The following is an 11,282-nucleotide window of genomic DNA, read 5'->3' as shown; positions in this document are numbered from 1 at the left end:
TGAATAAACCTGATATCCTTCTCACTGACTCTCCTCAGCGTGAACCACCCCCTCCACAGGCTAAACCTTACATTTTAATTTAGGAGTCACTAATTTAACCAATGGCATTTGTGTTTTGAAAAACTTTTAACAGAGCTGAAGATGCATTAATAAAATGTTTGCTTAGCATGGATGAAAGCCTTGGTTCAATCTCCAACATCAAAAAATAATTATTAACATGAAATACATTTACTATTGTCAAAAGAAGTCAGAAAACATGAGGACAGTTCACAAGTTAATTATTTACAACTCAAACTCGAAAATAAACATCTCATGAAACAGATGAAAAAGCTTAGTTGAGAGTATATTTTGTTTTAGGGAGTCTTGCATGAGCTGGAGGAGCTGTGGCGGTTGCAGTCCATATGAGATTTTAAATTCATTTGAGAAGATTTGAGGAAAAAAAAGAAATAGAAAAGCATGGGACTCTTGAGGGCCATAGGATTTTTCCATGGAAACATATTCTTATTTAGTGTCATGATAGGGGCAGGAATCTTTGTGTCTCCTAAAGGGGTTTTGAAATACTCTTCACAGAACATCCCTGTTTCGCTGAGTATATGGGCCACTGCTGCCCTGCTAAAAATGATGAATTCTCTTTGTCTTGCAGAGCTAGCAACTACTTTTCCTGTGAGTGCAGCACCCTATTATTGCCTAAAAAGATCACTTGGATCCTCTGTTGCTTTCCTTAATGTTTGGATTAATATATTTGGATATTCCTTGGGACTAAGTACTCAAAGCTTACTAATAGCAAGTTGTCTCATCCAACCTTTCTATTCTGGGTGCCCAGCTCCAGAACTACCAAAGAAATGTCTGGCTTTGACTATTTTGTGGTTACTAGGAATTCTTAATGCTCGAGGGGTAACTACAGTGTCTTGGTTTAATACTATCAATAGTTTCATGAAGATAGCTGTTCTTTGCTTCATTTCTCTAACTGGGGTTGTACTGTTAGTGATTGGGAAAAGAGAGAATGTGTCCAGGTTTGAGAATGCTTTGGGTGCTGAATTTCCTGATGCCTCACAAATTGCAGAAGCCATTCTCCAAGGGTCTTTTGCATATTCTGGATCATCACTTCTGTTCACCATAGCAGGTAAATCCATTCATGAAAATCTCTGGTAGCTTGCAAAAGAGTTTGTTTAGGATTTTTATGGAATGATAACAATGATTATTTCTTGCTCTGTAATAAAATTTAATTTTCTCTGTATTATATACTCATCACTAAATCTCCGTATGTTGTCTTTCGGGTAAATGGAATAGATTTAAATGACATGTTCCTCAGGTTCTCTTTCATTTAGAATTTTAAGTTTTTAAAAGTAAATTAATATTTTCTATATTCTCAAACTTGATTGCATTTGAAACCACATTTGGAGGTATTTTTCAAGAAGTTAATTAAATTAGAAATATACAAATAGACTCATTTTCAAATGAAAAAGATGAGCCAACTTCAATTGAAAATTTCCTTTATTATTTCCTTTATTATTCATGAAGTCTAGTTTTTATATTGAAAGATGGAAAATATCAAGGAAAAATATTTCTTGTGCTTCTTTCTAAGGACGTCCTTGCTTATTTCAATTTTTGAATTTTTTGCTAAAGTTTTAATGCTTAATATGTGCATTGTTCCCTATTGCAATATAAAGATGCCCTTTATCTTGATATTATTTTTGATTTTTCTGGAATTCTAGCTTATGCTTTTAGTGCCATTGTGCTGTTTCATGTGTTTTTTCATCTGTTCTTTTATGATAGATCTCTGTGTTACAACCTACAGTATTTCAGTATAAGAGATTCCAGAATAATTCACTGTTTTCTAAGTTAACTGTTTACTGTTGGTCACTTAAGCGTAAAACTTACAGTGTTTTAAAATGTTGGGCTCCCATTGTTTATAATTTATTTCTTTTACACTGAGGCATGTCCTATTATGTCAAATTAAGGGATTAAATTTTTCTAGAGCCCTTCTTTTCCCATATATTTATCTGGCTCTTCTGATTTATTGTGGAATCCACAGTAGATTTAAGGCATCTAATCAAATATAATTCAATAAACCTATTCACTGACGACCTGCCATATGCTAAAATGTAATTAGTCTAAACTGTACAGAAACAGCACTTAACAAGCTCAAACCACCATGATATTTAGACTCCATTGTATGACTGCAAGGCATTTATTCTTCTCCTCATTACTGAGACTGAAATTCCTTGCAAGATTGGCTGCATTTGCCGGGCGGTGGTGGCGCACACCTTTAATCCCAGCACTCGGGAGGCAGAGGCAGGCGGATCTCTGTGAGTTAGAGGCCAGCCTGGTCTACAAGAGCTAGTTCCAGGACAGGCTCTAAAAAAGCTGCAGAGAAACCCTGTCTCGAAAAACCAAAAAAAAAAAAAAAAAAAAGATTGGCTGCATTTTTCTTGTATATTGAAGTCTCAAAATTGTTCTACTTTGCATTCACTGTAACTTTTCTATCTTGTTCAGGGAAACTGACAAGAAAGATTCTGAGTTGTACAGTTTTGATTTTCGTTCAAGTTTTAATTATTTGTCAACATTTGAAGATCTCTTAAGGAATTTTTAAAGTAGAATTTTTAAAGTTTTACTAACATTTCTAAAGTTGTTTTTCTTCATTTCTCTAGAATTCTGCATTTTGGGGATAATATCCCAATATCACACATAAAAGTATATATATATATATATATATATATATATATATATACATAGATGCACACACAAGCAAACACACATACTCATGGAGTGAGAGATAACTAAAACTATAAAAAGTTTTCATTTTGCCAAGTGTTTATTGCTAAGGAATTTGTCTTTTTATTCCTATATACATTTTTCTGTAGATTAGATACATAATTATTTTTATAAAACTGCCCTATGCTGTTATGTATTAGAAACATCTTTTATTTTCACATTTTATAATTTAATATAATGTGCATGAGAAGCTGCATATAATTACTTAGCAGAAGCTACTAAGATTTGGGGCTGGAGCAATGATTATGCAGTTGAGAGCACTGGCAGCTCTCCCAGAGGACAGTGCTAAATATCCATCATCCATATGTTGGCTCACAGCTGACTGTATCTCCAGGTTTAGGGGGTATGACACCTTCTTCAAGGCCCCTCAGGCACAGGATGCACATGACACAGATAGACATACAGCAAAATATTGCCATCACAGGCTCTGGATATACACTGTGCACAGATATGCATACAGGCAAAACACTGATACACATAAAATAAAATTAAATCTCAAAAAATTTTAAACAATATATAAAACTTTGGGTTTCCATTTTCTCTTAATCCTAAGAAATATATTTCTGACTAATAATATAAAATTACATGTTTCCTAGAGCATTTTATGCTTTCATTTTTTTTACAGTTATTCTTCCTCTGATTTTTCTTCCTGGGTGCTGTTTACAATGTGGTTCTCAGTGAACCACATGTAGCTCTCACATAACTCGGCTCTGGTCATACCTTTAGATTTCCCTAGAGAAAGAACTCTGTTACATTCTCTAGAAAGATACTCTAGTTTGCAAGTGATTCCTAGGAAGTACATAGCTTCATAAAATTAAAGGGCATTGTTATTCTAGCAATGATAGGGAATACGATGTTGATCAGTATGGTAATTAATACTGTTAACTGACAGGATCTTGAGTTACGTAGGAGGCAAGTCTCTACACACATCTGCGAAGACTTAAATAGATTAGGTTACTTAAATGGAAAGATTCACCTTAACTGTGGATGGTATCATCCAATTGGTTGGGGTATTCAAATTTTAAAAAAAAGGAGAAAGGAATCAAAGCACTGACATTCATTCTGATAAGAAAGATGAGAAGAGGTAACATTTTCTATACTTTTGGTTAAGAATAGGACATTATTTGTTTTTCATCTATAAATCCCATCAGCTGAACTCCCCCTTCCCATTGTCTAGAAAAGCAAATAGAAACAGATCAGTTCTCACCTTATCTGTTCCACTTCTGTAACTCTGCTCACGATTGTTAGTGCCATCAGCAAACATCCCAACATCGAATCCACCAATAACAACAGAAGTGAAAATGTTATTGTACATTCTATAAACCTAAGAAATTGGATCTGGATCCAAATTCTGAGAGCATTGTTACACACCTGCATTCTTTGTCTTACAATGGTGATAGTGGTACACACCATTAATCCTAGCGCTTGGGAGGCAGAGACAGGCAGTTATATGTGAGTGTGAGGCAAGCCTATTCTACAGAGTGAGTTTAAGGACCATGAGTTTACACAGATAAACCCTATATCTAAACAATAAAAGAGAATGTGGATTCTGCCAATCCAGAAAATTGCATTATAACTTTCCTCCCTTACCAGCTTCATCACATTTCACCAGGACACCTTCACATTCTGTTGTCACTGCTGGATATAAATCAATTATTTTATTCTAAAGTTTGCCACATGAAGTCAAGGAATAGAAAAAACAGGTTTATATCACAATGCCCTATTGGATGGAGTTCCCAGTCATATTAGCCATATATTAGCATTGCTTATAACACAATTCATGGATCTTCATGGGTTTTGAATTTTATGGATTATGCAGTGGTGCTGTGACACGTTTAATTGGTTATGTGTCAATAAAATTATTGCCATATACCTAAGTTCTTACATTGGAAGAAGAGCATAGAGTACCAAGCACTACTCTTCTTTTTTTAGACTTGTGGCTGACTTCTCCCAGGCTGTATATTGGTATCTGAACCATTAAGGTATATATATCAGCAACAGAAAGTAAATACTCAAATTCAATTGTGATGGAACTATCATTACAGCAATCTTATTCACTCTTCAGTCATAGAACCAATTCTTCTGTTTCTATGATATGACTAGGGGTGACTTTCACAAACTTACTTTTATTTTCAGAGCAGGATTTTAGAAAACACCAGCTTTCAGGTAAAATATGTATAGGACAATAACAGAATCAAAGTAAGTAAATGGAGAGGCAATGATATTGAACTATTTCCTTACAAAGAAACATTCAAATTGAACAAAGATAAGCACTTATAGTAATGAACTTGTTTTGTAGGAGAAATAAAAAATCCTGCTGAAACGATTCCAAAATCTCTGATTTCTGGTATATCTACTGTGGCTGTGTTATACATATTGACTAATGTATCCTACCTGGCAGTTTTGTCACCTCAGGAAATCATCTCTTCAGGTATGTGTAAGTATACACACATATACATATATACACACATGCTCCCATATATACCCCCCACACAAGCACACATACAACATCATTTGTGCATATAAACACAAGCATACACACACACATACTTCTGTATGCATGCATACCTCTACCTACACACATGTGCAAGCCTGTACATACATAAGAGAATGGGTTTGTATACAGTCACACATGTTACACACACACATATTGGGTGCATATATGCACACACATTCACATATGTGTGTACACACACAATTTTCCAAGGACGTGAACACACACAAATGTATTCATGCATGTACAAACTAAGGCACATGTGCAAATATACACACACAAAGAAAACAATGTGACTTTCTTACTCAGAATGACATTTTACTTATCCTACATACAAATACATCATGCTCTAAAGAATTTGTCATTACCAGAACGGATTCATTCTCCTCTGTGTATCATGATGGCTGGATAGACTCAGCCTCAATTACAAGCCTATATTCTGTCTGTTATAGTAGTGACTCTAATGATGTGCTCATTGAGTCAAAATGTTTTGTGAAATACAAATATATTTTGTCCTGGAGGGCATTAAATATAGTTTAAAATTTGGAAATGGAATGAAATGATTTCACTCAAGGATGGTATTAATGATAACTCTGATGAATACACACTTTGAGCTTTATACCAGAAATGTCCAATACAAAGAAAAGTTAACACTTGACATTTGGAACACACAGAAAAAATGCTAGGCGCTTAACCAATTGTATTAGATATGTGAAAAAAGTAGTCAAACTGCTGGCTCATCAAAGGTCCATGCAAAATACCAACCTGATATAAATTAACTTTATTATGACTTTATTTTAACTATGGTTTATAAAAATATTTAAGAACATGATTTGTATCAATTTTATAGAATATTGGAATATTCTTTTGTTTGGTTTTTCAAGAAAAGTTTTCTCTGTAGCTTTGGAGCATGTACTGTAACTTGCTCTTGTAGACCAGGCAGGCCTCAAATTCACAGAGATCCACCTGCCTCTACCTCCCAAGTGCTGTGATTAAAGGCATGCACCAGAACTACCTGGCTTGGAATATTCTCATATTCCTTATATCAGGCATACCACTTAAGAATTTATTTTGCTCTACTAAAAAATAGTGCCATCTTTAATTCATGCTGTTAAGTACTTGAATAACTACTTCACTTAACTGTTGGTTCTTGACAAACCTCCACGTATTTCTGGGCATATGTAAACCATGTATTCAGTTTAAAATCCCTGCGACAGACTGTATAGGATAGGTCCAGCTGAGCACATCTGTTATTAACATGTCTGTAGCCTGCTGCAGTTTAGAAGACTAGTATGTTCAGGCTGCTCAAGAACTCCGGACTATCCCCTAGAAATTAGTTCTGGTCCTTTGCAAAAGCAAATCCCAAGCTAGCTTTGTGTGTACAATGACTGTGTGCAGATAAAATTTCATATTAGAAAAGTAAACAAGGAAGCTAGATGGATATTTGAGAGTCAAGGACCATGATACATGTCAGAACCCCAGAAAATGGGAACAGAAGGAGGATGAGAAACTGAATAATACCCATGAAGAATGAATGGATAACCTACAGGGAGCCCTTTAGCTGGAAAAAGACAGCTGTAAGATAAGCGAGGTTTTAAAGGCCTGTTATACAATATGATTGGATGAGGAAACATGGTTTTGGTATAAATGTCATAAATTATTTCACCATGAAGTATCTGAGCCTTAAGAAAATTAGGATTCCAAGACAATTGCCTTGTCATGGCTCCCTAACAAATATGGCTGCATTCTCTGATGAGCTTTCTGAAAATACTTAGGTCTTTCATACATAAGATAGGTAATATAGTAATCAAGAAGAACAAGAACCATGATATACTCCAAAAGAAGAAGGCTCACAGATGACAAGCAGTCACTTTAGAAGAACTTGTGTTGTCAAATCAAATTGCAAGAACAGAGCAGAGTCATTAAATGAAGAAAAAACTCTGTCTCAATGAAGTAGCATCTAAGACATTTTTATATAGAAAAGAATTGTAATTGTTGTGAAACTGAATTTCATATTTTGACTTTCTGTTTAATTTTCATAGATTCTGTTGCTGGCACATGGATGGACAGAGTCTTCCCTTCCATGCAATGGGTCATTTCTTTTGTGGTCTCTATTTCAATGTTAAACAGCACTGCCTGTGGAATACTTTCAGCATCAAGGTTTTTTTACTCTGCAAGTCAAGAAGGACAGCTGCCTTTCATCTTCTCTATGCTTAACAACTACCATTGTCCAGTTGTAGCTGTGACAAAGATCATCATTTTTTCTTCTATTGCAGTAATACCTTCAACCTTAGTCAACTTAATAAAATATTTGATGTTGTCATCCTTAGTTTTAAGTGAGCTAAATATGATAGCTTTGCTTAAACTAAGGTACCAGGAGCCCCATCTACACAGACCTTACAAGGTAAATCAAAACTCTAGTTTTAAATTTCTCTTTACTTTATACAAACAATATTGCTTCCACTGTGTAAGTGCTTCTAGCCAGTTGTGATATCAATCTTCAAAACATCTACTTCAGGGCTTCATTGTGGGTACATGGATCAATCATTTTGCTTTATTATGTAAAAGCTCAGCAAGAGTTCCTTATATAAAGACAAACTTCATTTTCCGTAATTCTTGCACTATACAATAATTAGAGTGTAGTAAAATATGGATAATGCACAACACTGTTTCCTTGGGTAACAATGCAGTGCAAATTTTGTACCTATATCATAATTTTATAGGTTTAGCATGCTATCTAATTGCTAAGAAATGTTAATAAGCACATTAGTTCAGTGATGTTAAGCATTTTAATTTAATTAAAATGATGGAATCCATATTAACACTTATAGCATTAATGCACACAGTATCTTTTAAATTAGTACATCAGCCAGGTAAAGTGTTTTAACATTGAACCATAGGAACAGAACCCAAGAAATATTCTCCAAAGTGCCTTATGCTATAGGTAGATGCATTCCTAGAGCAGACAGAGTCTAGTGAGCAGAACAAGATAGATGTCAACTTACAGTTGCTGCTAAGATGAGGTGACAAGTGGGAGGTAAACTATGCAAACCATCTAATGTCACTGAATTAAGCTCTTACTTTAAAAGATTCTACTGACAACAGTGTCCAGAAAACAAGATGTGGACATGAACTGATGCATCCCAAAGAGCTGGCATGTGTTCTTTAACAACCCTCCATACAAAATAATTGGAGGTCTGACACTAAGCACACTATCAAAGGGGTACAGAAATCATAACTTTATTTCTGAATGTTATAAATATGTTGTTTTGTAAAGAACACATTGTAAGATAGGTTTATTTCCTTTTGATCTTGGCATAGAAATAATTGGGCCTCTACAATACATTTTGTGGGTTCTTTTGGAATCCCCAAAAGTTGATGGCATGCATTTTTGTCAACCAAATGTTTTCCTTATCTGTATTTCTTTCTTCTTTCATTTCCCTTTCTTCTTTCCATCAATCTTATCCTTATATAATATAAGCCATGCCATGGAATAATATGAATCCAATCAGTTGTGATAGCCATTATGACTTAATTAAGTTATAAGCCTAGTCAAAGTGAGTAATTTTTGATACTCATATATTTAAAGATGAAGTGAACTAATAATCCTAAATTTCATTCCTACATGTCAGTCACTACAATATGACTTGAATATTATTCTTCGAATAAAAATTCTCAGACTGACTCATGAGGACACAGATTCATTTGTTTTCCATTGGACCTTATAAATATTAATTATTAAGTGAATCTTGTATAGATTTGTACACTATACATACTTTAAGAAATACTAATTTATTTTACATTTGTATCTTCCTAAAATATCTTCCTCAAGTTAAAAATGTTGAATGGTGTTATCTTTTAATTTAGTCATGAATTTATTAAGAAATAATGTGTACTGAATGCCTCCTTTGTTTTAGGCATTAAATATCTGGGTTGTTCAGAGATATGATGACCAATCTTATTTCACCATATTAATAGCCTCATAGTAAAATGAGACATTAAATATAAAATTATTGTGAAACACAGTATCCTCAAATATAATATATATGATTGTCATAATGATTTTAGAGATCAACATTATGAGTGACAGATTCATTAACTGTCCCAAGGTATAAAACTGAATATTTATGGTTAAGTTTCTAGATAGGACACTTCTTTATTTGTCTTAAATAAATGACACAGAAAGTTTTATATCAGTGTTATTCAATGAATAATTCTGGAAGGGATAAATAACTGAGACTCATATGTTTCAAACCAGATTTCTATGACCTCTGTATTTCTCATATTTTATTATTTTATGATGTTTCAGGATAGATTAGTCCATACCATTTTAAAGATGTGTTATGTGTTATATCAATTAATCAGTCCCTTATTTCCCAAATTGGAAGTCTTAATAGCTAATAATAAAATACTCTGACTAAATTTGTTTATGAGTACGTTTTTTAAATAGTGCTGTACAACTACTCCTGTAAAAAAAAAAAAACCACTGATTTTAGTGAACTAATACCATAGTTTTATGAAGCAAGAGAAATTTGTAGGATTTGTAGTAAAAATACAGTTGTTTGCATCAGTTTCAATTGCTGTGTCTGCAAGCAAACTTCAATATGTTACAAAAACTGAAGCTGTAGCTCTAATATTTCAGGACATGATTGCACCCATATGCTTTTACTTCTACAACAATTTATGAGTCTTCTTCAACTATATAAAATATACAAATTTGAAAATAAATTCATCACTAATATTGAATTTCTTTTTACCTTTAGGTGTGGTCACCATTTCTATTTGCGTCGATGTCTTCTTCTTTGTTTCTAGTTGTCTTGCCAATGATTAAGACTCCCAGAATGGAGCTTATTTACCAAGTCATCTTTATTTTAAGTGGATTTCTGTGTTTCTGGCTTCATATTCACCTTAAGCAACATTCTGGGGTTTTTGATAAAATCACTTGTTATTTGCAATTGCTATTTAATGTTTCCCCACCTGAAAATAGAGATAACATTTTTATTCACTAGTGCAAAACTACATAAAAAAATAGTTCTCAAAATTCTAAAACATTATACTAATCTCATGAATTATTATATTGTGTATAATCATTCATTACAGAAATATCCATCTCCCATAAACCACAAAACTGAATGACACAAAGTTACTCCCTGAGCTAAATAGATTTTTGTGAAAAGCAAAACAGGAACTTAAAGTTTCTAAGCACAAAATTAAATGATATCAAAATGTTAATTACTATGAGTTAACATCCACTGGAGTTTCAAAAAATACTCCATAAATGATAATAATTATTATTACACATAATTCAGAAATTGTAATGTTTACAATATTTGAATGTTAATACTAGTTTAATCATAATATGCAATGTAGATATATGAAAATATTACATTTACCTTATTTCACCATATTACTTTCATTGATTCCTCTGAAATTTGACATCTTGTGCCCTGATCACACTCACTTCCCTTTCCTTTTTTGTCTCCTACCCCACCCTTAAGACCCCCCAAATAAAAAGTAAATAAAAATTAAGGAGAAATATTTTTTAATGAATCCAATTTGTATTATCTATGTATTCACTGGAATATGGTCAAACTGTTGCTGGCCTGGCCTTCAATAGAGCCAAGTCCTTCCCCTCTGCACCCTCACTAGAAGCCATCACTTATAGAGCTACACTCAGCATCCTTATCACACGTTCTAAGAGTTCTCTTTAATGGATTCGTGTTTAGGCTGTTATTTGGGGTGGTTATTGGGTTAGGAGTAGGGATTATCATAGAAGCCTTTCATGTCCCTCTTTCTCAACTGTGCATTTTCAGTTATTGATATTACTGCAAAAGTAGCTATCTTGTTCTTTACAGTCAGTGGGTACACAGATCATGGGTTTCCACATGGTTTCTTGTGACAGAACAAACTACAAACATGGCCTCCTACTTCAATAAGACCACAGACACAGACAGGGATCAAACTGTCTTAAGGTCATAGCAAATACACCCACATGACCTTAAATGGTAACAAA

At 33.8% G+C, this 11,282-nt stretch overlaps 1 protein-coding gene across 1 annotated transcript; it reads left to right on the top strand.

Moving 5' to 3' along the window:
- Window positions 1–456: 456 nt before the first annotated feature.
- On the top strand, window positions 457–10,278 carry LOC119826104 (solute carrier family 7 member 13-like). Its single transcript, XM_038347120.1, has 4 exons — window positions 457–1,123; window positions 5,075–5,206; window positions 7,312–7,673; window positions 10,033–10,278. The coding sequence occupies exons 1-4, from the start codon at window positions 457–459 to the stop codon at window positions 10,276–10,278; spliced, it is 1,407 nt and encodes a 468-aa protein (XP_038203048.1).
- Window positions 10,279–11,282: the final 1,004 nt, after the last annotated feature.

Source organism: Arvicola amphibius, chromosome 11 (genome assembly GCF_903992535.2).
Source record: "Arvicola amphibius chromosome 11, mArvAmp1.2, whole genome shotgun sequence".
Taxonomy (NCBI): Eukaryota; Metazoa; Chordata; class Mammalia; order Rodentia; family Cricetidae; genus Arvicola; species Arvicola amphibius.
Note: the sequence above shows the minus strand (reverse complement) of the source record. Positions and strands in the feature narration are given on the sequence as shown.

What these genes read in the sequence shown, in the direction of transcription:
- LOC119826104 (XM_038347120.1), top strand. Translation starts at nt 457, where the DNA reads ATGGGACTCTTGAGGGCCATAGGATTTTTCCATGGAAACATATTCTTA. An exon ending in ACTTCTGTTCACCATAGCAG is followed by an intron (nt 1,124 to 5,074) that starts GTAAATCCATTC and finishes CTTGTTTTGTAG; the next exon opens with GAGAAATAAAAAATCCTGCT. An exon ending in TCAGGAAATCATCTCTTCAG is followed by an intron (nt 5,207 to 7,311) that starts GTATGTGTAAGT and finishes TAATTTTCATAG; the next exon opens with ATTCTGTTGCTGGCACATGG.